The sequence below is a fragment of the Prionailurus bengalensis genome, chromosome A2, assembly GCF_016509475.1.
Source record: "Prionailurus bengalensis isolate Pbe53 chromosome A2, Fcat_Pben_1.1_paternal_pri, whole genome shotgun sequence".
Lineage (NCBI taxonomy): Eukaryota > Metazoa > Chordata > Mammalia > Carnivora > Felidae > Prionailurus > Prionailurus bengalensis.
The window spans coordinates 125,979,765-126,006,962 of record NC_057348.1 but is presented as its reverse complement, the minus strand read 5'-3'; the positions used below and the strand labels follow the sequence as shown (position 1 = coordinate 126,006,962).

Here is a 27,198-nt window from a genome sequence, read left to right as displayed (position 1 = left end):
GCTGGGCCTAGTCTGTTAACAGTAGAAACACAAGCTATTTCTAGGCTTTGTTGTCACAAACAACATGCAACCTTATCCAGACTTCCCTCAGATGTGTTTAGGTTTGTTTGCAAGATAAACTCCCAGCAGCAGATCACAGATTTTAATCCCACCCACCCCCCAGTCTACCATTTTATAAATCATCTTTATTTTTATCAATGGCTTTAGTCAATTAGTCAATGGTAAAAAACATAAGAGATGACAATTGGGGTAGGGAGTCTTAGGAATCCGTGCTTTTGTTGGCAACACTAGAGAGGGGATAATATTCTGTGGCAAGGCTGTCCGGGTGCCCTGCCCCTTCTCCTCCTCCTCCTTCTTGTTCATACTACAAAGAGTTGGAGAAAGAACAACTGAGCATGTGGGACATAAAAGTAAATGCACCGAACAAGTATCTGAAAAGGGACGCCATGTGCTCTATTTCCCTGCTGGTCTAAGGTGCTCAGGTCTCAGGGGCACCAAGAGAAACTTGGATGTTTTCTAACTGTGTTGCCATAATTATTTACCTCCTACACCAAAGTCTTTCTGAATGTACCCACATTTCCATCTAAAATGAGGGGGGTGGTTGGGGACTAAGAATAGGAAAGATCCTTAAGATACAAACCAACCCAAGGTGCTTCTCACCCTGCCTGTGAGCCACCATGCCTGTGTCCCGAGGGGGTCATTTCTCCTCCCTATTTCTATGGTTGAGGACAAGCTACAACTATGAAGACAGTCACATGCTCCCCAAGACTCCAAAAGCAGTGCCAGGCAGAGGCACCATGGCCTTGGTTTCTGGGAAGGGACATCAGGGTAGACCTGAGCCTTTCTGGACACCTGTCTTCCACTAGCCCATAATGGGAAAGGAGAGTGGGCAGCGCAAGAGGAGAAGGAAGCAAATAGCTGTGGTCCCATCACCTCTCCCCTCCCCTGCCACCTTTATCTTTAAAACCCCCTGTCGGGCCAAGCGGTGAAGGGCTACGATGGGCCGTGCCATCTGCTAATGACGAGACAAATGGTAAATCAGACAGAAGACTGTCACGCCTACTGCACAAGTGGAGAATTATCCCATGGCACTTCCTCCTGTGGTTGCACAATTATTCTGAGCATATCATGCCCTGCCAGTTACCCAATTCCTTTATCCGTGAATCTGGTTTTGTGGAGAAGAGTCTTCAGAGAGCCTTTCGTACTGCTCTATAGTTCCGTACCCGAGCGCCTCTTGGAGTCATTGCTCACTTGCTGGGAGGGACAGTTCTCAACCTGCTGCCCTCAGCACCAGGAGCGAGCCCTGAGGAAAACTCCCACGCCCCGCCCCACCCCGGGCCAGCACAGGGGCATCTTGGGGTGGAAGCGGGCCTGGGAACACATCCTCAAAGCTCCTTTAGGTAGTTGTGAAGCACAAAGAGGGTTGAGCAGCGCTGCGAGGGGAAGTTACGTGGGCAAGACTCCAGGCCCCAGCCCTTCATGCTCACACGGGGGTGTGTACTGTGCACATTGTGGAGTCCCACCTACAAGTTCCTTTCAGGAAAAGCTTCTGCTGATTGTGCAAGTCTGCAAACCACTGCACGTAGATAAGCTTCTACGTGGTTGCAATCCTGTTTCTAATTTTAAAATAATGCATCCCTACCGCCACCATCCTTAGAGCACCACCAATATTCTTGATATCGTATATTCTTGGTTATATACAGTAAAACCTTGGTTGCGAGCATAATTCGTTCTGGAAACACACTTGTAATCCAAAGCACTTGTATATCAGAATGAATTTCCCCGTAAGAAATAACGGAAACTCGGAGGATTCATTCCACAACCCAGAAATATTCATATAAAAATGATTACAATACTGTAATATAACACAAAACGATGAAGAAAACACAAACTATAAAGTAAAATAAACAAACTGACCCACACTTATCTCTGATAAACCTTTGTGGCTGACGTGAGGGAGACAAGAGAGAGGAAGGTTATCGCGTAGGACGACTTTCACCATCACTAACAGAATCACTGCTCTCTGTTGGCTCAATGGAATCTTTTTCTTTTTGTGCAACTTTAACAAGGAACCTATCCAACGACCTAGAATGAAGCAAAGCATTCCTTACTCTTGTTTGGAGAATCAAAGGACCGTCCATAGGTGCTCTGAAGTGACCAAAAATACACTAGTGCCAGTGGTGGGCACCTTCCAACGTTTGGAAAAATCACTGGTTTCAGCCAAACACCGCAGCCTGAGACCGAGCATCCGAGCATGGGAGCCGATCAGCCACAATCCCGCAACAAGAGATAGAGGGAGAGGGAGAGGGAGAGGGAGAGGGAGAGGGAGAGGGAGAGGGAGGGGGAGGGGAGAGAGAGAGAGAGAGGGAGTGAGAGAAGGAGAGGGAGAGATGAACCGCTGGTTCAGCTGTGATCATGCAACGTTTGGTGTCACATAGAACTCATATTGCAAGACATCGCCCATTTACCAAGTTAAAATTTATTAGAAATGTTTGTCTTGCAAAACACCACTCGCAGAACAAGTTACTTGATCCAAGGTTTTACTGTATATATAGTTACCGTATGTACACATATACACATACATGTATAGAATTTCTATATGGCATTTCTATACATAGTAATGCTAAAAGGATGAAATAAAATTCACATCAATAAAACTCCAGGGAATTGCCAGCCCCCGCTGGCCCAGCAGTGGCGGGGGGGGGGGGGGGGGGGGGGGGGGGGGGGGGGGGAAGGCTGATTACCAGAGTAGGAGCTAAACAACAGAATCCCTCAGATTAAAATGGAAACATTGCTTTGTTTAATTACATTTTTAAAATACATGCGTAGAAAAACTGAAGAGCATCTCCACAGGAAAAAGTTGGTGTACAGGTGAGCAGATGGCTAATGGGTAAGCTCTTTTATTCCATGCAAAGAAAGCATTTCTAATTTAGGGCTTTAAGATCCCAGGAGATCAGATGGAGAAAGATTTTTGCCTTGGAAAGGTACCATCCTGTAAAATGCTAAGGTCATATGTCTTTTCCAGTTTAAGTCAAACCTACGGAAGACAAAACGGAGCTTTCTCTGGAACAAAGACCCAAAGAGAAAGGGTTCCAGACGTGAGGCCTCCCAAGATGAACAGAACAAACACTTAGCAGGCTATTTCCCCGGGGCAACTGAACCAGGAAGGCAAGCCAGCACTTGAAAGACACAGCTGTTCTTCAAGGGTTGGTGATCAAGTGCCAGGCACGGTGCTGGCGTAAGAGATATAGGTGGCATAGGTGGGCACGCCCTACTTTGTGGGGCTCATGGCAGGTAGAAAGTAATGACCAGTGCTGAAGGGCTTGGGAAGGGCCTGATACAGGCTCCAGGCTGGCTTCTCCCGGAGCCACAGGGATACAAGCACCTACAGAAAGATAAAATGGTGGAGAGACCCTCCCAGGAAGAGCCCAGATGGGGAAGGGGAAGCATTCCTGACTGGCAGAAGCACAGAGAGCTGAGAGATGGCTGGAGAGCTTAAGGTGAGGCCAGAGACAAAGGGGACCCAGTTGGGGTGGGGGTCCCTATTACTACAGGGAGTCTGGACTCTACCCAAAGAGCTGTGGGGAACCACCTACCACGGGGTTTTCAGAAAGATCAAGTTGTCCTTTTAGAAGCTGCAGCCTAATTGCAGCATGTGGAAAGGAAGGTGCGGGAGGCTCAGAGGCAGGCCTGGGCCAAGCCAGAGAAGGAAATGACAAGTGCCTTGAATACCGATGATGATAATGATGGTGGTTACGATAACACCAGGATGAGAGGAAGCTGTACGTGCTTTATACTCACTAATTCAGTTACATGTCCCAACAACCTCCGAGGAGGTACACTATCCGCCCCCCCCCCCCCATTTTCCAGGAGAAAAGGATGAGGGATAGAGGGTTTAAGATTTACCTTAAGTGAGATACTTGTTAAAAAGGCCGATGAAATACAGACACAGAAAAACTGCTGAGAAGTCAAATAAGATATTACCTAAAGCACAGAGCGATAACTCTTTGATCACTTTAGTGAGGTACAATTTACATGCCATAAAATCCTCCCATTGCAAATGTACAATTCAACGATTTTTAGGAAACTTACAGTCACACAATCATCACAACCCAGTTTTAGAGCACGTCAATCCTCCCCGAAAGCTTCCTTGTGCCCATTTGCCATCATACCAGCCCCACTTTCTCTCCCTAAAAATTTAAGCATTAACAATATAAGCCAAAATATGCTTTATCATTTTTCGATTCATTATTTTTCTTTCCACAGAAGACACTCAAGGTGTCTTGAGGAGAACCAAGTAGCTTTATTTTTAGGTTGTACAACTTTATACCATATGCTATTTCCCTCCCACATCTTCTTCCTTACTGAAAATGATTTAGTCTGCTTTTTGGCATTAGCAATTTATTTAGGATTGTATTTATAATACAGCCAAGCACATATCAAATTAGCATGATCTAAAGTCAAATACGATTATCTTCTTAATTTGAGAGGTTTCTCTGCACACACAAAAAACAATACTTTATTTCAACTGGGCTTTTGTGTTTATTTTAAGGGAGGGTCATTAATAAGTGAAAATGATAACATCCCCCATAGAAGTATGAACACTAATGCTTGAGTATCTGAAACCCTGCTAATATTTTCCCTACACATCCACAACTGTAATAGTGATGTTTCTCAGCACTGGAGGACAGAAATAATTTTATTCAAATAGCCATTGCATAAGAGAACTTGTTGAAGTCCCTAAGCTCCCATGAGACCCAATTTTTCTATTGTAAAATGGGGCCCAGAGATAATTAGATCTACCTCTTCTTCCCTTCCAGGTTTTTGCTCTGCCCCAGACTGTGTGAGGGAAGGGATTCTCTCCAGGCCACTCCTGCACTGATTTGCAGTCCAGCAGGTGCATCGATCTCCCTTGGGAAGGCCTTGCTTTGTCCTCTTTAGGGAGGGGCCTTTGCTCAGCATTCCTGCCCTTCCCACATCCCAGGTTCACCCCCATCACCAGGCAGGTGGGTCAGTTTGTGGCTCCCAAGTTCCTTCTTTACTCAGCAGTCCCAGCATGGGTCGGGGGTGCAGAAGGGTTATCAGGCCTCACCTCCTCATCCCGGCTTTCTAGTCCACGCAAATCCCACCGGCTCCATCCACACCACATGCTCCATGGTGGAAACCGTATATGCCCCAGCCTCTGCCCCGCCCCCCAGTTCTCCAGCTGTGAGAAGTCACCCACGCCCCTTCTTCAACCTCACTGGAACAAAGTGGTCTTCTTGTCAGCCCCTCTGGCTTCCCTCCTTCCCTTTCCAGTCCATGCCCCAGGGTCCAGCACTTCTACCAAAGCCAAGGAAAATCAGCCAGGCTGAGCCCTTGTCCCCACAGTAGTTACATTGTTCTCTGTGCCTTCTTTACAAATGGCTCCAGATTTGTACAAATGGCTCCCAGGGGACATTCATTTGGCAATGAATGTTTGCAGACATTTTTGGTTGTCACACCTGGAGAAGGAGGGTGCTCCTGGCATCTAGTGGGTAGAGGCCAGGGATGTCACTAAACATCCACAATGCACAGGCCAGTCCCCACAACCAAGAATTATCTAGTTCAAAATGTCAGAATGTGAATCTATCATAACCTCAAAATGAAAAAAATTTTTAAGTCAAAATTACTAAGGCTGAGAGACGTCATTCTAAGGCACATCCTTTATTACATGTGAGGGCAAAATTCACTGAGTAGTTGACTATTAAGTTTTTTATCTTAAAAATGGGTGTGTGTTTCGAAGAAGATTCTAAGAGAGACGTGTAACAAATGTCCTTTGATCCAGGTATCCACACTTGCATAGGGTCTGGATGTGGGCCAGGTTTGTAACCATTCACCTGGTGAAAGCCATCAGAGAGAAGGCCAGAGTCTTAGAGGAAATGGACGGCACGTGAAGGGGCCTGGACATATAAAACAATGAACAACCGGTAGCAAATGCCACCCTCGGCTCATCCAGAGGCTGCCTGGCAGAGAAAACAGGGCTTGGGTAATGTGGGCAAAGAGGCAGTGACTGATCCAGGGACAGTTAATATCCAGGGCCATGGATTTCAACTGTGATTTGTACAGTGGAGGCCCCTCCCAGGCCCCTCACCCAGAGAAGCTCTCCTTTCATTGGCTTCCCCATGTGTGTGACTTCATTTAAGAAAAGGTTTTGTTGGTTACAAAGAGTTTTAAAACCACTGTGAGGGCCTATATATCAGAGTGTATCAGTCACCAACTTGATTGCAAGCAACAGACACCAACAGTGACTGATTTAAGCAGAAAAGTACTTCACTGACAGCATATCAAGAAGCTCAGACCGGGCAATCAGGAATGAGAGGCAAACATGCCCCAGAACCGGGGTGTGAGAAGCCCTCTGCCACAATTCCAAACTCGAAGTTGCAGCCTGTGCAGCCAACAGCACCACCCTTGCACATCACTAACTGCCAGCAGCCACACCCTCTGCTGTCCCAGAGACATGATCCTGTGTAAACTGTCCCCACGGCCAGAGCAAGCTCTTCACGTCCCTGAGCTGTCAGTGCCACAGGCTCCCAACTCAAAGATTAGGATGGACGCATCCACCTGCAGAGCCTGCAGAGCAGCTAGGCCCTAGCTGCAAAGGATGCTGGGAAAGTGAGCGCCTGCATTTCCAAGTCCTTAGAAGGAAGGTAATATTCCAAGCACCAATGGGGTGGGGTGGAACAGATCTAAAAGAATGACCGTGGGATAAAAGGGCTCTGGGTTCTCAAGGAAGTAAAATGCATTGACAAGAGGGGGGAAAGGCTTAAGTACCATTTATATATATTTTTTGCATGTTTTAAATGTTTCACATCAAAATTAAAGGTGCCTACTTGGACACCAAACACAAACTACAGTTTGGCCTTGAACTATGCAAATGACCTAAGTCATGGCACCTGACATTGACTTTAGCAGCCACCAGGCCATTTGGAAACCTGATAGAAAAAGAAATTTCTCATTTTCACCTGGGTTCTTTTAGGTAAAATCAGACACCAGGTACTATTGGGCTTGGCTGAAACCAACTACAGAGGAGAACTTACAAGTAATTAGTTAGAAGGCAGTGCACAGCCAACCGCATACAGGTCCTCCCAACTTGACTTACTGAGAAAGTGGAAGAAGAAAGAAGCAATTAACACTAAAGATAAAGATCTATTTAAAACGATGGGTATATTTATAACTCACACATACCCAGACACTCTGTGGGTGGAGGCATGTACAGACATATGTCTGTGGTCAGACACACAGGAATCCACGGACACGTGAGAAGCAAATAAGATTTATAAAAATGAGACTCCATAAATGATGTTTGAACTATTAAAAATAATTCTAGGGTCTTTGATCTCAAATTTGACCAAATGCGACTCGCGGCTAGAGTTGTTCTGCACAAATAACATTAATCCGTTAATTTTAAACTTAAACATTTAGAATTTAGGGCCACTACTTTTTTTTTTCTTTTGGTTTAAGCCAGTGGAACGTGTTTTGGCTCTCCCACCGAGTCCACTCATATTTGTAGATCTACTCATACAGGAAGGGCACTCTAGAGCGCCTGGCTGGCTTATTTGGAAGAGCCTGCCACTCTCTTGATCTCAGGGTTGTGGGTTCAGGACCCAAGCTGGGTGTAGAGATTACCTTAAAACATAAATAAACTTAAAAAAAAAAAAAAGAGGACAATCTTAAGTCTAGAATATAGTCAGAGAATTGATTTATCCTTGAAAAATATGAATCATAGAGAAAGGCAAAATGAAGTAACATTATTTAGGGTGAGAGGATAAGGTGAAAGGCGATTAAACCGAGCCTTCCAAATGTCACAGAGCTTCTGACTGGCTGGTTTTTACTTCTACCAGGAAACAGTCAGCAAAATAGGCCTAAACGACAAATTAAGGATGTACAGCAAGTGGAGGAAGAGCATTGTGGTAACAAGGACAGTTAAACACTAGAATGAATAACAGAACAAAACTGTAGAACTTCATTCTCTGGGGATTTTAAAAACAGGGAATCAAAGTATCTACGATCTGACCTAACAAAGAATGCATAGGACCTCCATGGAGAAATATGTTAAGATCCATGAAATGTTCCAAAAGAAGATATAAATAAATGAAATACAGATGTTCAAAGAAAGGGGGACTTAACGTCGCACTGACGTCAGATTTTCTCAAACTTCATTTATAAAGTCAGTGCAATCCCAGTCAAAATTCCCAAATCCCCAACAGGATGTTTGAGATGCAAACTGATTCTAAAATTTACATGGTTAGGGAAACTTTTTAGTAGGAGAACAGAGGGGACTCACCTGACCAGATGCCACAGTATCAGTGTGGGAACAACATAGGAGCACACAAATGGGTCATTAAATGTGATGCTAATAGCGGCATCCCAAATCAGTGGGGAAAGGATAACTTGTTTGCAGATGGTATTATGAAAACTGGAAAGACTAAGAGTGGATTCTCCACCTTATGCCTACACAGAGATGTTCTCCAGATAGATTAAAAACTTAGATGCAAAAGAAAACTATGAACTGAGGAGGAGAGGAAAATGTAGACATGAACTCTGGGTGAGATGGGTTTGTGAAACAGCAGCCAAAAGGGAAGCTACAGGTTCAACCATATCAAAATAAAGAGTTTCTGTTGCTTGAAGGCTACCAAAGACAAAGTTGACAGGGGGTGATGGACTGGGCGAAGAGCTTTGCAATCTCTGCGGACTGGCATCTAGATCGTGCACAAACACTTCCAAACAGCTAAAAATAATAATAATAACAATAAAAATTTTAAGGAAATTGTAAAATTTATGAAATGAGCAAAAGTTGAGAAAAGTTGTTCCCCAAAGAGGAAATCCAAATGGTTGAAAAGTATGTGAAGGACATGCTGGCCTCGCTGGTGGCAGGGAGCCCAAGGCGGACTGGTTTGTCCCCATCTGGAGATGGATAAGTATGTGTGGTCCCCACCCTCATGCACGGCCAATGACTAAGCAGTAGTCAGGAGCAAAGGACTAGCTGGCAACCATAAAAATACAAGGTTTCTTCAGATTAAAAACACTCCATTTTTAAAATCTACGTCTCAGGCTATGTATTTAACACTTCGTACTGGAGATCTATGGAAGGGGATGAATGGGGAAGGGGATGAAGAAGACATTTGACAAATAAAACAAAATGGCAGTGGGGCCTAGCATTGACTGGTGACAGAGTGCCATAAACTGAAGAGCATGACTGAAATCTCCACAGCCAGGTTCAAAAGAATAAGGAATTATAGAAATATTATATATAAAATTTCATTTGTCTGTGATGACTTAGGCAGACTCCCATGGACAGTGCTCCTTCAAGGTTCTTTCCTGGCTCAGGAATGTGATTTGCAGATATTGTTATGAACTATCCAAAGCTCGCCTCTCATTGCAGATCCTGGCGTACCGTATTTGGCTTTAGATAAAAAGAGCTAAAGTTTCATCCAAAACACATACCTTAAATATAAAAATCAGAGGACACCAAGTACTTCCCAAGGACAGTATTAAAAGTCCAGTGTAGACAGACTGCTCCAGCCAGAATAATGAAGCACAAAGTGAAATTCTCCAGGTTCCTTCCCAGATTGAGCAGGAGGATGGGGGGGGGGGGGCAGGAATAGGGCGAGAGATATTTATTCCTGTAGGATGGCAAGCACTTTTTCCTATTACAGAGGAATTATTCTAGTTTAGGTTCCAGTATAATGACCCCATGATTAAGGGGCAAAGAAGAGGGGGGGAATACGGAATAAAAAGGGAGTCAGTATAAAAATATCTTGTATTTTATCAGCTTGGAAACAGGTGTGAAAACATCCCACCCAGATCTGCACAGACATTTCTCCAAGAAGATCTACAAATGGCAATAAACACACAAGAAGATGCTCAACATCATTAGTCATTAGGGAAATACAACTCAAACCCCTAATGATACACTACTTCATGCCCACCATGATGGCTATGACCAAAAAGAGAATAACAAGTACTGGAGAGGATGTGGCAAAATAGGAGACCTCATATATTGCTGAGGGGAATATAAAATGGTACAGCCATTCTGGAAAAGAGTCCAGCGGTTCCTCAAAATGTTAGACATAGAATTACCGCATGACTCAGCAGCTCCACTCCTACATATATACCCAAGGGAAATTAAAACACAGGCCCACATGAAAACTTGCACATGAATATTCACAGCATTATTCATAATGGCCAAAAGGCAGAAACAACCCACTGTCCATCAGTTACAACTGGATAAAGAAAATGTGGTGTATCCGCATAATGGAATATTATTCGGCCATTAAAAAAAAGAAATATACATGCTACAACATGGATGAACCTTGAAACATGCTAATAAGTAAAAGAAGCCAGACACAAAAGGCCACATATTATATAATCCCATTTATATAACCTATCCAGAATAGGAAATCCAAAGATACGGAAAGTAGCTGGCTGGTTACCAGAGGCTGAGGGAGGGAGGGGAATGACTGCTAATGCATCACTAATATGGAGTTTTCTTCAGGGGTGATGAAAATGTTCTAGTATAGTGGTAAGGGCTGAACAACTTTGTGAATATACCAAAAAGCCACTGAATTGTACACTTCAGAAGGCTAAATTGTATGGCATGTAAATTACATCTCATTAAAAAAAAAAAATCCAGCACGCCAAAGTCCCACATTCCTGACTTCACCAGATGACAGAATGGGATGATTTCCTCAATACCAGCTGGGACCCACTCCGGGGAGTACCCTCCGATTAAACTTGTCTCTTCATGCTTTCTAGATATAAAAAATCTAGGAAATCTCCAAGTTTATGGACTCTCTGCCTGTGAATATGAAAGACGTTGGGCTCTGAGCAATTCTTCCTGGCTTTGAATTTCTGCTCCATGCTCACCAACCATCTGACTTTAAGCAAGTTTACTTAAATTCCTTAAGATACGTTTCCTTATATGTAAGATGGGGACACTCTACCTACCTCACTGGGATGGTGTGAAGGTAAAAGGCTTAGCAATCACACTTGGGGCAAAGTAAATAGGTCAATAAATGTCAGGGGTGGTCTCTTCTTTCCACAAATTCCTGATTGTTACTGTGCTGAAAGTAGGCTGTTCATATAGTCCAGGCGTGCAGATGGCATCACACGGGCAACTACAACAGAATGGCCACTTTGGAGGGAAACATGAGCCAGGGGAGTCCACAGCTGCAGCGCTTAACAACACAAGCCAAGGAGAGCTGAACTTGAGTTGGCTTCACGGTGGTCCCTCTGAATCTCACCTTCCCTCAACAATTCTAAAGGGTGCTACATTCTAAGGGGTAAACTCGCAGGCCAAGGGCAAGCCAGGAACTCGGCAAAGTGGAGCTGCTGCCTCGGTAGGGTGGGTAAAGGGTTTCAGGTCACTGCTACGTTTCAGGAGAAAACCAAGCATTGGCAAGTTGCAAAGAGAGAAAGATCACAGCCCATAGGAGCTGATCCATGCTGATTGTGGCTGGCAAGAAAGCCATCTCTCTAATAGAGCAGACTGTCATCGGGAAACTCTAATACAATGATCTCTAGCATTTAAATGGTTAAACAACTACCTTGAATCATCATCTCTCCAGGAAAAACCCAGAGGTGCGGGTTCCTCACAAATAGCCAAGAAGGAATCCCTGGGCAATATATCTTACAAAATTTTGTTGTAACAGGCTGAATTGTGTCTCCACAAGTCATACGTTGAAATGCTAACGCCCAGCACCTCAGAATGTGACTGTATTTAGAAGCAGGGTCTTTAAAGAAGTAATTAAGATAAAAGAGGCCCATTAGTGTGGCCCCAAACCAATATGGCTGGCATCCTTATAAGAAGAGGAAATTTGGACACACACAGGTACAGAGGGATGACCCTTTGAGACACAGTCAGAAGATGGTGTCATCTACAAACCAAAGAGAGAGACCTCAGGGGGTAAGTAAAAACCTGCCAACACCTTGATTTTGGACTTACAACCTCCCAAATAGGGAGAAAGTAAATTTCAGTTGTTTAGGCCACCCAGTCTTTGGTAGTTTGTTAGGACAGCCCTCGCAAACCAATATACATCTTACCCATAGGAACAACCACTTTTTCTCGGAATTGAAGGGCACATTTGCCAGAAATGGTGATCATTTTCCCTCTCTGTGGAAAAAGCCTCAGGATTGGAAGAGATCATTGTGATTTAGAAGAAATGTATACATTTAAATGGATAACCTTTACCTATACAACCAATCAATAAAAACACTGCAGCTGCTTTGATGAATGCAAACATTGCATTTGAAACCGGGGGTTATGGGTGATCTTGTCATCACCTCTCACTCTCCATCCAGTTTATTTCTCTTTTTTTCCTGAAGATCTATCTATCTGTGAATTGGGCAGTACCCCATCTAGCAAGTAGAGGGGAGTTCCCATCACCTAGTTTATTGCTATACCTTGTTTTGGTAGGTCAGTGACAAGAAATGCCTGATTTTCAAAGATTTGATAAACGGTTGAGAATGGCCGTTTTGAACAACCATCTCATGATCTCAGAAGCTCTTCAATTAAATTTAGTCAAGAGTTTAAAAGACAGAAGCAACTTCTCTTTCTAAGTTGAAGTTCTAACGATACCTAACAACTACTTGCATTTTTATTAGAAATGTTGGAAGCATTAATAGTAACATAATTGAAGATTACAAGTCAACCCCAAACAGTCTTGCCTGGCATTTAACTGAGGTCAGCACGTGGGTACTGCAATACAACGGTCTCTTACACAGGTTCACATGTATGGACATGTATTTAACTTTATAAGGTACTTTTTTTTTTTTTTTTTTTACTTTATAAGATACTTTATCTAGTCCAGTCCATTTGCTTAAATCCCTCCCAGCTTGCTGTTATTCATGAATTTCATAAGCAGCCCATCTATGTCACAGAAGAAAATGCTGACTAGTACAGGTCTTAAGTCGAAAAAAAAAAAAAAAAGCTCATTACTTCTTCACCTCTTTTATTTCTAAAAGTTGCAAGAGAGTTTTGGGGGGTGTGGGAATTTGGGGATGATGAGCCCTTGACCTTATAACTAGTAACAGTTTTTGAGTCCATCTTCTAGAGAAAAGAATAGTGGGTCAGTAACAACCTGTAGTCACTGCCAGAGATCTGCAATATACATACAGTGCAAATATTGTCTCTAGGCTACATAAATAATATAACTTGGGCCCAGGTGCCCAGATACCAGTATTTTTTAAAACAACACAAGTATTCTCCTAACCAACTTCTACTCGAGGGGACCCACCAGACTATCCTTAGTCCCTTTGGAAAACATACCAAGGGACGGATGCCCATGGCACATGGAGTACTCCTGGCTAGATCAACTGTGCATCATGTGTTTACCCAGGGTCAGCTGTATCCATCCCCAAATTTGTTTATGTCAGCTGTATGTGTTACTGTGGTCTTCTAAAATGTGACATCAACTGATGACACAGGGGTGTAAGCAGAACGAGAAGTGGTTTCTAAGAAAACTAAGACAAATGCTTGGGAAGCTTGCATAAGAGCAAGTCGTTTAAAGAAACTGTTGTCATAATAGGTGTGGGCAAGACAACTGTTAAAGACTGAAAAGTCATAAAAATACAGTTTCCTGCACTCAGATTGCTTTGCAAATATCCTTGCTCCACTCTGAAGAAACAAATATAAGAGACACACACAGGTATCATTATAGATCAGTATATTTATGAAAGATCATGACCTAGGGAATTCAAACCAAGTTGGTGAAGGAGAATGTCTAGTCTAGGATGCAGGCAGGCAGGCTAGGGCAATGAATGAAATACAGGTACATGGAAAAGTATTAGTGAACTCAGACTCGTTTTTATCATTAAACTTTAGAGTCTAATTTCTTGGGTTATAATCCAAGCTCTACCACTTAAAAGCTGTACGATCTTGGAAAAAATCACTCAGCTTCTCTGAATCACCTCTCTATATCTGTACAAGAGGAGTAGTGATGATACCCATTTGTGACCTCAGTCCCAGGAGTCGTCAGCGTTAGTTATCATTGTTTCTGTTCTTGGTACAATGACCACTACCACATGGACACTAAGTACAGCCATCACTGGGTGATAGGAGGGACATGCAGTATTTTGCTGTTTTTTAAAAACAAAAAACAACGAGTCTTCAAATTAAAAACAACGGGGAACCACTTTGCAAAGAACTGACCGGTAACGTGACACAGTAACCTGACATTGCAGAGGCTGCCCGCCAAGCACAGAAGGTCAGCGCCCTGGGTCTACTGGCAGAAGAGTCCACGGCCTAATGCCACTCATGGTACTTCAAGGCCACTAAAATGCTTACTTTTTCGCCACTTAATTAAAAGAATACTGCAAAAAATTTTAAGTCAGACTAGATTTGCTTAGTGAAAATATATTCTGAAGTTACATTTTTTTAACAGAGTATTGGATCAGTATTTTTAAAAACAACAGTCCAAAAACAAAACAAAACAAAACAACCCACAACAATCCATCCGATGAGATCTGCTTTAAAAGACATCGTGAGGGCGCCTGGGTGGCTCAGTCAGTTAAGTGTCCCACTTCGACTCAGGTCACGATCTTGCAGTGCACGAGTTCGAGCCCTGCATTGGAGCTCAGAGCTTGAAGCCTGCTTCGGATTCCGTGTGTCCCTATCTCTCTGCCCCTCTCCGTGCTCACTTGCTCTCTCTCTCAAAAATAAATAAACATAAAAAATTTTTTTTGAAAAGGCACTGTGTTTTTTAGCACAGGCTGAGAAAGATAAAGTACAGATTTCACTCACTGACTTCTGGGTGAGCAAACAGGATTCAGATCCCTGGAATGTGATAAAACCACACTCAAAATGCACACAGCCTTCAATGCGGCAACAATATTCTCTTGGCTGAACCACTATGTTTCGGGAGTTTATGGTGGCCTCTAGATAAAACCATTGAAGGCCCAACTTAACAGCTTAATCAGGTAATGGCTGAGCCAAAATAGAATTCCCAGGAAATAGGGCTGCTGGAAACAAATGACAAAGCAACACAGGCAGGGATCTGTGCTCAGTAAAGAAAACCCAGGGTTTCTCTACCCAGGAGTTTGGTGAAAGAATTCAAGCCTTGTCTTTAAAATGAAACGTCTACTCTGAGCATACCTCCCCAGGGTTCCTATCCGGCTGTTTGACAGCTGTCAATCCAAATATTACAATAAGAGCTGTTGTCCAGACCACACCTATGTACAGTCACAGGCAACAGTCAGGGAGCTTCCGAGCCTCCTAAGTATTTGTTGAGGACCACGTGCCTGAAAGCAGAGCAGGGCATCTTTGTGGCATCTGTGGGATGTTTCAATGCTGGCAGTCACTGGTGTGAAATTTCCACTCAACTGTTCATCCCTGCACTCAGACCGGGTGTCTGTGATGAGCACATCAAATTTGAATGAAACGCATCATTTTGTTATTGGCAGAGACCGTTATTAAGGAATTCTGAGATAAAATCTTTTTGTAAAGTAGGGGAATTTTGAGATAAAAATAACACGCTGCAAATAACACATACCTCAATACGATTCTCTGCTGTGAGGCACCGTTCATGGAAACCTGCTGTGTTCCCCGCCTGAATATTTCAGATTATAAGCCTGGGCAGTGAGCCAGCCTGGACCCCTGAGTGTCAGGAACTGCGGGGGGGGGGGGGGGGGGGGGGCTGCTGACTTTCACCCTGAGGGCCATGACGCTCTTACACCTCAGATCCCACCCTCCTCTCAACCACCCTCCCTCCCAACCACCTGCCTTGGTTCTATCCCCTCATCTTTCCTCTCTACTGAGGACTTCACATACCTCCAGAGCTGAGCAGACAGGTACCAGATCCCTGTGATTAAGCTTCACCTCCTCCCTTCTAGCACGTGGCACCCTGGTAAGTGCCAGTGAATGCATCCCCTTGTAAGACTGTGAGGGTAGGCTTGATGACAGGGTAGGCTCTCCCTGTGTCCCCAACCCAACTGGGGAAGAGACAAGGAGTAGGTGCTCAATCAATATTGAATTAAACTCATTTAAATGTCTCTTAATACAAATAGCTACCCCAAACCCGCCAAATATGCCCTTGTTACATGTATAATTGATAGTTAAAAGAAAGTGGCCCCATTAGACACCTGGTCTGAACAGAGGACAGACCACAAGACCTCTTCCTCTATCCACTACGGACTGAGACCTGCCTTGTCCAAAAGGAGCACTGTGTACCTGTCCAGAGTGAGGCAAGAATAGAGGGGAGGGGTGAGGCCGGCAAGTTGCATCATGTCAACACAACATAGAGGTGTGTGAGCTAGCCCGGGATTCCTCACCTCTGAGCCTGTTTTCTAGGGATCCACATGGTTAATCCCCACAACATCTTGAATACACGCAAGGCTTTCCAGTCTTTGCCACTAAAGGATGCTCTCATCTCCACCCCACTCTCCCTTCTCGCACTCACTATCCTCTGTAGCCTTTCTTCTGAAATCTAACTTTCTCAATCTGTACCCACTACCCACCTTCCAGGACCTGCTCCAAGTGCCTCCCCCAACCCCAGCAGCTAGAACAGGCTGGTAACAGGTTAAGTCGCCAACCTCTGCTTCTAATCTTCTGTGGCCTCCTCCTGGGAAAATAAGAGCTGTGGAGGCCCCACCCATCTGGCCCTGCCTCCCCCTGCACCCCTAGCCACCCACCGCTCCCAGAACTCTGGTTTCTGTCTGGAGCAAGCATGCTCAGGGCCTTTGCACTTGCTGGTTCCTCTAGGGGAGTACCCTTTCGCCCAACTTTTCCTATGCCTCCTTCTCATCCATCAGCTTTAGCTGAGGCCTTCCTTGTCCCCCATCCACCTCAGCAGGCTTCTCTTCAACCAGCCACCATCCTCCTCAGCATTTACCACTATCTGTAATTATCTATTATGCATTGACTTGTCCATTTCTCCACCTTACATGGAAGCTCCATGAGAGCAGGGACCGTGTCTTGTTATTAGGAGTCGGACACAGAACCCAGTACCCTTATAAGAGCTCAAAAAATATCTGCCGAATGAACAGATAATAAAGGAATGAATATCCCTTGGGAGAAGCAATACTATCAAGCCTCCAAAATCAGATCCCAAATGAGCCCATCTTTCTTGGAAGATAAACTAACATCTTCCCCTTGGGTGAAATAAAGTCTGCATGGTGCACACACCAGGATTTCCCTTCATTCACACTATCTTCTCTTATTAATACACAGCAGTCTTGTTACTGACCACCTTTCCCTCTGGAAACCACCCAGAGCCCGTTGGCTCACAAAACCGGAACTCTACCTTGGAGTTGAGCCAAGGTCACAGACTCAGAGTTGAGGGGCTGGGTGGAGAGGCCCTGACGCCCTCCGGATTGCTCTACCTCTGGCCATAAGCCCTGTCCTTCAGAGGAACAAAAACAGGAAGGGAGCAGAGGCCTCGGGAGGCTTGACATGGTCCTAGGAGTCTAGGTGAAGCCCTGATGCCTGGCCAGCCTAAGACCCAAGACGGAGAGGAAAAAGCAGGTGTGCCAGGGGTCAGTGAAAGGACATGGTGTTTGGGAAGAGACACTCACACTCCCCACTCGAAAATCAGACAAACGCCTGGCTTCAAATCCTAACTCCGATCAACATTTCTGAAGGCCACACAGACGCTATTTAATCTGTCTGAGCCTCGGTTTCCATAGTCAAAACAGTTCTCCCAATTTCTACTGCAAGAAGACTGCTGGGCGTTTTGCCCCAGGCGTTATGTCCGGCTGCATCTCCCCACCCTTCAATCTCCCAGGATCAGCCCATTATTCATACAGGAAAATATAACCAGAAATCAATCACATTCAGTCACTTTCCCCCAAAATCTGGGTTTCTCAGACTATTCTGAGGCTGAGCCGTACAAGCTGATTCACATTTACTTAACTGTGTTAAACAATAGGCCAGGCTGATTCCTGGATTTAGCACATGCATGTACACAGCAGCTACTCAATACGTATTTTTCAATGAATGAATCAAATGACAAGATGGCTTGTGTCTATATTGATCTTACTAATCAAGTCAGATCAACTAAAATCCCATTTCTCACAATCAGTACATGTTGCCAGGCACTAATTCACCTTGTGCTTGGATACTACAGACAGACATGTAGCAAGAAAACAGACTGAGACCATTATAAGGCCGAAGACTTTGACATGTTCTTTTCTGATGGGGAGAATGTGCAAGTGGGATATTTTCTTAATGTTTATTTCTTCTTTGACAGAGAGAGAGAGAGAGAGACAGAGAAAGAGCATGCATGTGTGCACAAGTGGGGGAGGGGCAAAGAGACAGAGGGAGACTCAGAATCCAAAGCAGGCTCCAGGCTCTTAGCTGTCAGCCCAGAGCCTGACGTGGGGCTCAAACCCCCAGACCGTGAGATCATGACCTGAGCTGAAGTCAAACACTCAAACACATGAGCCACCCAGGCGCCCCAGTGTGCAGTGGGATATTAAATCTCTTTATTTATTAATTTTTTTTTGGAGATTACCAAAGTCGGCGCCTCCAGGGCTTATACTTTCACAAACCAAAGGGACTTTTCAAAATAGGACAACTACTCAGCAAAAACCAAAAATTAAAAATTAATCTTCATTCCATATGTGAGCTGCCACCAGATTTTGTAAGGATGTTTAGCAGAAGTGTTCCTCTTTCTGCCTTGCTCCATAAACACTGAACAAGGGAAAACATTGCCCAAGACTGAGATTTGGCAAAGGAATCTGATGAAACCCATCTATTCTGTGCCATAGGGTGATGTCCCTGAAGGCTACTGGTGACTGGATGATTATCTAGCTGTCCTACCTCAGTTTCCTGCAAAACACGGTTTCTTATTACTCACACATTCTTGTCCACCCAGCAGTAGCATCTCAAGGCAAAAAGGGACTCTAACTCTTTAGGGTCCCACACAGGTACCCTTTGGCCTAAGAAAACACACCTGCTAAAACAAACCCACAGAAAGGAAATGAAGAGCCAGTTAGTTATTCTCTTTGCAAAAGAAGTATTTTTTTTCTTATGTTTTTTCAAGGGTTCTTTTTTTTTTTTCTTTCATTAGCTACATTTAACAGATGGAAAAACTGAGGCTTGGAAATGTTAAGGAATTTCACCAATTTTACACCGAAAAAGGTGGAGCCATGGGTTTTTTAAATGCCCTTACAATGGACTTATTTTCTTAAATGTGACTAGCACACAAATCAGCAAGTGCCCCTGATTGGGCAGAGGGCGGGATGCCTGAACAAGAGGTAGGATCAACGTGGCTTGCTTACAAAACACAGCACGCTTGCAAAGGGCACGGGACTGAAGTCAGAAGGTCTGGGTCCTAGTCCCAGCCAAGTCACTAATGAGCTATGGGATGGAGGCAAGTCATTTAACTTCTTTGGTTTTAGTTTCCTCACACAGAGATGGAGAATCATTGCTAAAAGCAAGCATTACCTACATCCAAGGTTAATGGGGAAATGAAATGAATATGGAAGCGTTAGACACTATGAAGACATAGCCAGAGGGGCGCCTGGGTGGCGCAGTCGGTTAAGCGTCCGACTTCAGCCAGGTCACGATCTCGCGGTCCGTGAGTTCGAGCCCCGCGTCAGGCTCTGGGCTGATGGCTCAGAGCCTGGAGCCTGTTTCCGATTCTGTGTCTTCCTCTCTCTCTGCCCCTCCCCCGTTCATGCTCTGTTTCTCTCTGTCCCAAAAATAAGTAAACGTTGAAAAAAAAATTAAAAAAAAAAGACATAGCCAGAATACTTGTGTTATATATATGTATGTATACATATATACGTATATATACACATATATACATACATACACACACACACACACACACACACACACAGGTGTGAAAATAAGAATCACCTAGAAAATCTCCTGCATCCATTCTTGCCCACACTAAATGTATTTCCTCTTGCTAATGAAGGCATCAATTGGATGGTGAGAGATTTCTGTGAATCAGGATGAACACACAGCCCTTGGAGAATGTGCACTGCTGTTCTGAGGACATGTGAGCCACTCTGGAACAGCCAGCCATCTTTTGGTACCCTAGGACAGCCACACAGGCAAAGGGATCCACTCCAGCTCTACAGGGGATCAAGCCCTAAGCCCATTACTATATGTTTACCAGATGCTAATAAGGTGGTACGAGTGCCGAGAACGCTCCGAACACATTGTGAACACGCAAAAGAAACCAAGACACAGGACAACACAGGGGGCCAAATGTGAGATATGTGACGAGGACCTAGGTCACTGCCCTGGCTACTTCTACACCCTACTAGGTCTGGGTAAGCTCTAGCACTCTCACTTGAGGACAACAATTAAATGTCTTCAACAAATCATCATCCTTCTAGAACAAACCCTAACCCCATGCTGGATTCGACTTGCTAGCTCTTTCCCTGGCTGACCCAGGTCCACACTGCAGAGCAGAGCACTCTCTGAGGCCAGCTGTTCCCTGCTCTCTCTCCCATTTTCTAGCCTTCACATTCACCTGTTCTAAAAGCGGAATAAGCCCTTTAACTCTGGCCAGAAAGAACATCGTACGTTGGACAACTATAGGGATGATCAGAACGATCCAAGAAAACATAATACCTGGAAGGCTCTGCATGGATTCACTGGCCTTGTCAGAAAAGCCAGTAAGGGGGAGGTGGTGCTTTACAGCCAAAACAGGGGGCAGCTGATCACCCAGCACATAGTACAATGGGACTCAAACTTCAGTGAGCATCGGAACCACCAGGAGGATGCGTGAACACACAGAAACCCAGAGTTTCTGAGTCAGTAGCTGACGCTGATGCTGGTCCAGACAGCACACTTTAAAAACCACTGTCACAGTAAATGGACAAGAGCTGCCCGATCTGTCACTCCCCCTGGGCAATTTCAGATCTTGATTCATCCCCCCAAATTGAGCCTTAAGAAAACTGAGGAGGGGCGCCTGGGTGGCTCAGTCGGTTGGGCGTCCGACTTCGGCTCAGGTCATGATCTCGCGGTCCGTGAGTTCGAGCCCCGCGTCAGGCTCTGTGCTGACAGCTCAGAGCCTGGAGCCTGTTACAGATTCTGTGTCTCCCTCGCTCTCTGACCTTCCCCCGTTCATGCTCTGTCTCTCTCTGTCTCAAAAATGAATAAATGTTAAAAAAAAAATTTGAAAAGAAAAAAAAGAAAACTGAGGATAAGAATTAAACAGCCATCCGTCCTTTACCCTCCCTTCCCCTTTCCCATACTTGCACCCAAGTTGCTATGGATGAAGAGAAACAACTATCAAGCCATTCCTGATAAATATCACCCAGCATCAAGTTCAGTTCTCACCTGTGAACAAGATGATTTTGCAAAAGGAGTGAGTTACAGTGCAAAACAGAGGACACAGCAGCGCAGGCAGAGTGCTGGGGAGCTCTCCCGGTCCAGTTCTCTGACCTGGTGCGTGCTCCCTCAGTCCTGTGATCAGAGTGTGCCACGGGGACAGTGCCAGGGAAACGGTGTGACCTGGTTTTCTCCTCACTCATTTATCCTGATGCTCTGCCACAATGCACTGTGATTGCCCGCTGAGAACTCACTTCGCATCACTAAACTGCTGCCACTGAACTGTCAGGCTCACCAACAATCCAGTGCAAAGGAAAGTAGCTAGTGGCCACAGACACACTACATGTCTGTCTGGTGGGTGGCAGGGCGTAATCCCTCAACACCAGGACCAGAGGATTTCTGGCCAAGAAGAGACCATTAAAGATATTTCTTTCCTTCCCCAAGCTGATTACATTATACACCACACTGTTTTACTAACAGCAGGAGTTACTGCTACAATAATATTGTTTTGTTTTACAGGGGGTTAATGGAAGCTCCTACAGAAAGCAGTGTTGTGAATAATGTAAACACGCTGCGATAAGAGCCCATCCTACAAGTCTCTTCTCCTGTGGTTCAAAATGGGAAAATCTGGCCAACAGTCACCACATGTCAGCCTGACCTTTCCTGGCTATGGGACAGGAGAGGTTACATACATTTGGGGTTGCAGTTGTGGGCCTGAACACCAACTTCAGGCTAAATAAGGAAAAAGAATGAGGAGTGATTCATTCACAGCATTTTGGTGAATATATAGCGTGTATGTGTTTGCAAATACCTGGCCTTTAAGTGGATTTTGTGCACACAAATAGGCATATTTGGTGAAACAAAAGTGACTTTGTGTCTCATTTTTTAAAAAATCCCAACTAGCTCTTTCTCATATGCAAAACTGTGCAACGCTTCCCAGGTTCTGAGTGTCTGATCTGGTGTAAACCCCACGAAGTCCTCTAAGTCCAACAACATTTTCCAGAACAATAACACCAACACAATCTCCACTTACCCCAAAATTATGAATTGATCTCAGATACGCCAGGTTTAAGACATGGGCCACAAGCCCAGGTAGCTGTATTCAGAAAATTCTGGAGCAGGAGAGAGAGCTCAGCTGCAGGTGACAATGTTGGCTGGGGCCTCAAGAACACTGATTAAATAATCTTGCCCTCTCCCTACCCCCCAAAAGTCCACTCATTTGCGTGTACAGATGAGGCCACGCAAGAACTGTCTTCACACCCCACCCCCTCCATGGTTCCTGTCCTCACCTGTTTTCCAGGAGTGTCATGCACACCACTTCTCGCACCCCGGGGTTGTTGGCCTTCTCCACTGAGCAGCCCTGCAAGTTCCAGGTGGCCAGCCTCAGCACCGGCCGCCCATCCCTTGTGCCTCCAAAGGCCTCCACGGAAGGACGAGTGGAGATAATCTGGGTGGGCCCCCCTGGCGGGAGGTCCAGGTCCTCACTCTGCAGGCTCAGCGAGGTTGGGCTGGGGTGAGGCTTGGCGGTGAAGGTCAGGCCCCCATTGGTGTGGGTAGAGGGGGGCCTGGACCGCTCCGCGAACACCTGGTGCCGGATCCTGTCGAGGAAGGCGGCGTTGATACCGCCCATCCTCACCAGGTCCTCAACGCTGCGGAAGGGCCCATGCTCGCGGCGGTAGTCCACGATGTTCACAGCCATCTTCTCCGTGAGGCCTCGTATGCTCATGAGCTGAGCAGGGGTGGCCGTGTTGATGTTGACCCGTGGGGTGAGGGGCACAGTGGTGGCGAGGTGGTGAGGCTGCTGCTCAGCCAGCAGGTCCCGCCGCAGGGAACTGGGAGAGTGCTGCGCGGAGCTGCCCTTGCTGCTCACGCAGATCTCAAACTTGACCTGCTCCAGTTTGGTGGCACCCACGCCGCTGACCAGCGCCAGGTCCTCCACCTTTTTGAAGCCACCAATGTACTCGCGGTACTCCACGATGCTGCGTGCCACCGCACGCGTCACACCAGGCAGGGTCATCAGCTCCTCCTCTGTGGCCGTGTTGATGTTGAGCCGCTCCTGATTCACCAGGATGTTGCTGAAGTTGCAGGCCGCGCTGAACTTGCGGCTATGGGATAGATCCGAGGGGTCCCGCGGTATGGAGCGGTGGCAGCCCAGGGTGCTCCCCATGCCGGCCAGGGTCAGTGGCCCAGGGAGGCCTCACCACCGCAGAAGAACTCTCTGGCTATGGAGGAAGCCCAACAAACCTTACAGGCACAGAAGGAGGGAAGGTGCACGATGCAGGGAATGAAACGGTTACCAAAGACAAACACTAAATCTCCATGCCCAGGGTGTCCAAAAGTACCTTTCACTTGGCCACCTGGAAAACAAATTAATAAACACACAAATCGATTGGATCAGTTAATCAGTTTGCATTAGCATTCCCTACCTAGAGCAGGAGTTCTTAACCAGGAGTCTCAGGCTAATGGCTGTCCGTGAACCCCTGAACACACAGCGAGGCTGGCCCGTATGGATTTCCCTCTGAAGAGGTCTGGTTTTTATCACATTCGGGTCCAAAAAGGCTATGAGCTTCTTCTCTTGGAAAGAGACCTATCCTCATCAGTCCACACCTCTGATCCCTGCCTCTACTCTCCTCTCACCACCATCCCCCCTTAGGTCGCCCCTACCAGGGCTCAGGCAGCAGAGAGGGTGTATCTCCCACGCCCACCCCGCCGCCGGACATTCAGCACCACCTGCAACTTGGGAATCCCGTCCTCACTAGTATAGGCACCAAGAAGGGGTTTACGGACCCCCACCAGACCCGCCGCCAGTCCCCGCGCCCCACCTCTCCGCTGCTCCCCCGGGGCGTCCTTCCACCTGCGGCTCGGAAGCCTGAGCTCAACCCGGGACTGCGCGGGCCCCCTGCCTCCAGTTCTGGTGCCCGCGCAGGTGTGGGTCAGTGGCTGGGCCGCCTCGAGCCGCGCGTCCCGGCTCTTTCTGCGGGAGAAACTCTTAGAGTCGCTCTCCCAGAGCCAGCAAGAGCTGCAGGGCTGCGCGGAGGCGGCAGCGGCGGTGAAATCCGGCCGCCGAGGCTGCACCAGGACTTGCGGCGTCGCCGCAGTTGCGTTGATGGAAGCAAAAAGTCCTGCGCCCGACTCGGACGCGGGATCCGCCAGGACCGCGTCGGTGCCGAGTACCAAAGCCACGGCTCCAGTTCGCCGTCCGTGTCAAAGCCAAAGTCCTGGCGGCTCGGCCCGCGCCTCCGCCGGCACCACGGCCACGCCTCCCCCCGCGCGGCAACTCCTCCGGGGACTCCAGAGGGAACGTGGAGGCGGGGCCGAGCGCCAGACCAGAGCCCGGGAGAGCGGAACCAGAGAGCGTTGGGGCGGGGCCCTGGAGTGCGGGGGGCGGGGCCACGGAGCGCGGGGGCGGGGCCAGAACGCGAGAGGGTGGAGTGCGGGGCCGGCAAATCTGAGAGGCGGGGCCCTGCTGCGCGGGGGGAGGGCCCCGAGCGCGTGGGCGTGGAGATGGAATGCAGGAGCGCAGGGGCGGGGCCATGGCGAAGGGGGCGGGCCACGGAGGCGCGGAGGCGGGATTTAGGGACTGAATGGGCGGGGCCGATATCGCTGCTGCAGTGTCGGGTCCAGAGGAGCTTGCCCTGGGGCCTGCAGCTCCTGAGTGGAGATACTACCAAAGACTTAAGGCTATATGTGTGAGGTGGAGTGTTTGGTCTTGACCGAGGCGAGACCTGCCGAGCTGCTTTTCCGCAGGAGGAGCCCGAAAGAAGAGAAGGCGCCCATGGGCGCAAATACTACCAGGCCACCAGTCTGAGTTTAGATCATCTTTGGGGCGTGGCTTAAGGTCCCGGCACTCCAAGTTGTGGAGGGGGGGGGGGCACCCCTGCGTGTCAAGGGTCTCGCTCAGCTCTGCGGTCAAGTCTGAGAACGTTCCCAGAGGGGACTGAATGGGATCTTTTTTACTTCTGCCCCCCACTTCTGGCCTCCTCTTTTCTTTCACTGGAGTATTGCCTTTGCGCTGCGATCACAGAGATGTCTTCAAACAATGCTAGTAACTCCTGCTGCTAGGAGAGGTCACGCACCACCGATTATTCAGAGATATGTTCGCACACAACACTTAATAGGGTTGCTCTTTGGCACGTATAGCGCTCTGAGTATATATCGATATGTTTCTATAAGTATTAAATCTAGTCATTAAAGAGAAAGGAAATGCTGCTTGGAAATGAAGATTGCTTACCAAAATTCAGAACAGTCCTTGGATCATAACCACTAAATGACAACTCAGTTAACGATTAAAGAACCTGCTGAAGTACAGCAGATACATGGAGCTAGAGTATTTGATTAAACAAACCATGTGGTGATGGTTTTGAATACTTTGACCCTGGGCATTTGGTGTGCTCTGAAGTTTCGTCCCAACCATTGTGACCAATGTTCCTGCTTTAAATTTCCCAGGGCTAGGTCAGCAAAAACAGTAACTCTCAGGGAAGGCACAAAGTACTTCAGATGTGAAGTAAGAGGCAGCCAGGGCTTGGCAAAATGCTATTGCCTTTCTGAGGCACATTCCCCTACTGTGTATACGGGTCAGGACTTAATTGCAAGTGACAGAAATCCCAGTCACACTAGCTTAGACGAAAAGAAGGGAGGGAGGGATTTCCAGGTTCTTATGTGCTAAAACTAAGGAAGAGAGCTTATGTCAAGAATGGCTGCATCCAGCTCAAATGATGTCATCAGGACCTAATCTGACTCCCTCCCTCTATCCCCTTCACTTGCCACCCTACTCCCCAACCCCAGTACTAAACTACATTATGCCATTCCTTTCCTCCTGAAATCCTGTTGTGATAAGGAAAAACATGTTCAAGAAAAGCAGGAAAATCCCTTGTAGAGGAAGGAAAAGTCTTTGTTGAGCAGAATGCCTCGAAGAGCCTGGGGGCACGGCCAGTGGGATTAGAAGCAGAGAAACTACATATTTTATAATACAAACCAGGACACATGGGAGGGTAAGAGGGGCACTGCCAACTTTACTGGCACAAGAGGCATAACCTGGTTTTATTCTCTGTAAATCGAAGCATATGCTCCCCCTTAGTAGAAATGAAGCCAAGAGGTAGCTAAACCCCTGGGTGTTGAAACAAACTAACAAAACCAAAATAACATGACTAAATTGAAAGTGACCGGCACACCACATGTTGGTGAGGTATGGAGCAACTGAAACTCTCAGATACTGATGGTGGGAATGCAAGGCAGTGTAACCACTTTGGAAATCAGTTAGGCAGTTTCCTAAAAAGTTCAACACTCATCTACCGGATGACCAAACCACTCCACTTAGGTATTTACCAAAGAGAAATGAGAGCATGAAACCCAAAGATGTGTAGTGAATGTTCTAGGAGTTTGTTATAGCCCCAAATCCACCAGTAGGTGAATGGATAAACAAATAGTGGTATATCCATACAATGGAATACTACTCAGCCATAAAGACAAACTATTAATACACACAAGATTGAAGAATCTTGAAATCATCACACCGAATGAAAGAAGCCTGGCAAAAAAGTGAGAGAATATGATGCTTGATTCCATTTATACTAAACTCTAGAAAATACAAGTTAATCTATATACCAAGAAAGCAGCTCAACAGTTGCTTGGGGTTGTGATGCATGGAGGAGTGGATGAAACTGGCCAAAGAGCACAAGGAAACCGTTGGAATGATGGAAATGTTTGAGAGGTCATGGTTTCATGGGTGTATGTATGTCAAAACAGAGACTCACACACTTTTTGTGATGTTTAATGTACTTCAATTACACCTTGATAAAACTGAAAAAAATCCTCAAAAGATAAAAAGAAATGCTGCTTGAACTAGAAGAAGAAAGAGGAGGAGGAAGAGGAGGAGAAGATGGAAAATAAGAGGAAGAAGAAGATGGGACTATTTTGGGAGAAGGAGTAGGTGAGCCAGGGTGATGAGGAGG

The 27,198-nt window shown here is 46.3% G+C and overlaps 1 protein-coding gene across 1 annotated transcript in view; it reads right to left on the bottom strand.

Annotated features, from left to right (window-relative positions):
• Nucleotides 1–24,577, bottom strand: part of EEPD1 (endonuclease/exonuclease/phosphatase family domain containing 1) — a 112,336-nt gene extending 87,759 nt beyond the window's left edge. The window contains exons 1-2 of the mRNA XM_043589251.1: nt 24,070–24,577; nt 22,537–23,604 (exon numbers count right to left, since the gene is read on the bottom strand). Of these exons, the coding sequence (XP_043445186.1) occupies nt 22,537–23,414 (878 nt within the window). The 5' untranslated portion in view covers nt 23,415–23,604; nt 24,070–24,577. The remainder of the gene's footprint in view (nt 1–22,536; nt 23,605–24,069) is intronic.
• Between the last annotated feature and the right edge of the window lie 2,621 nt (nt 24,578–27,198).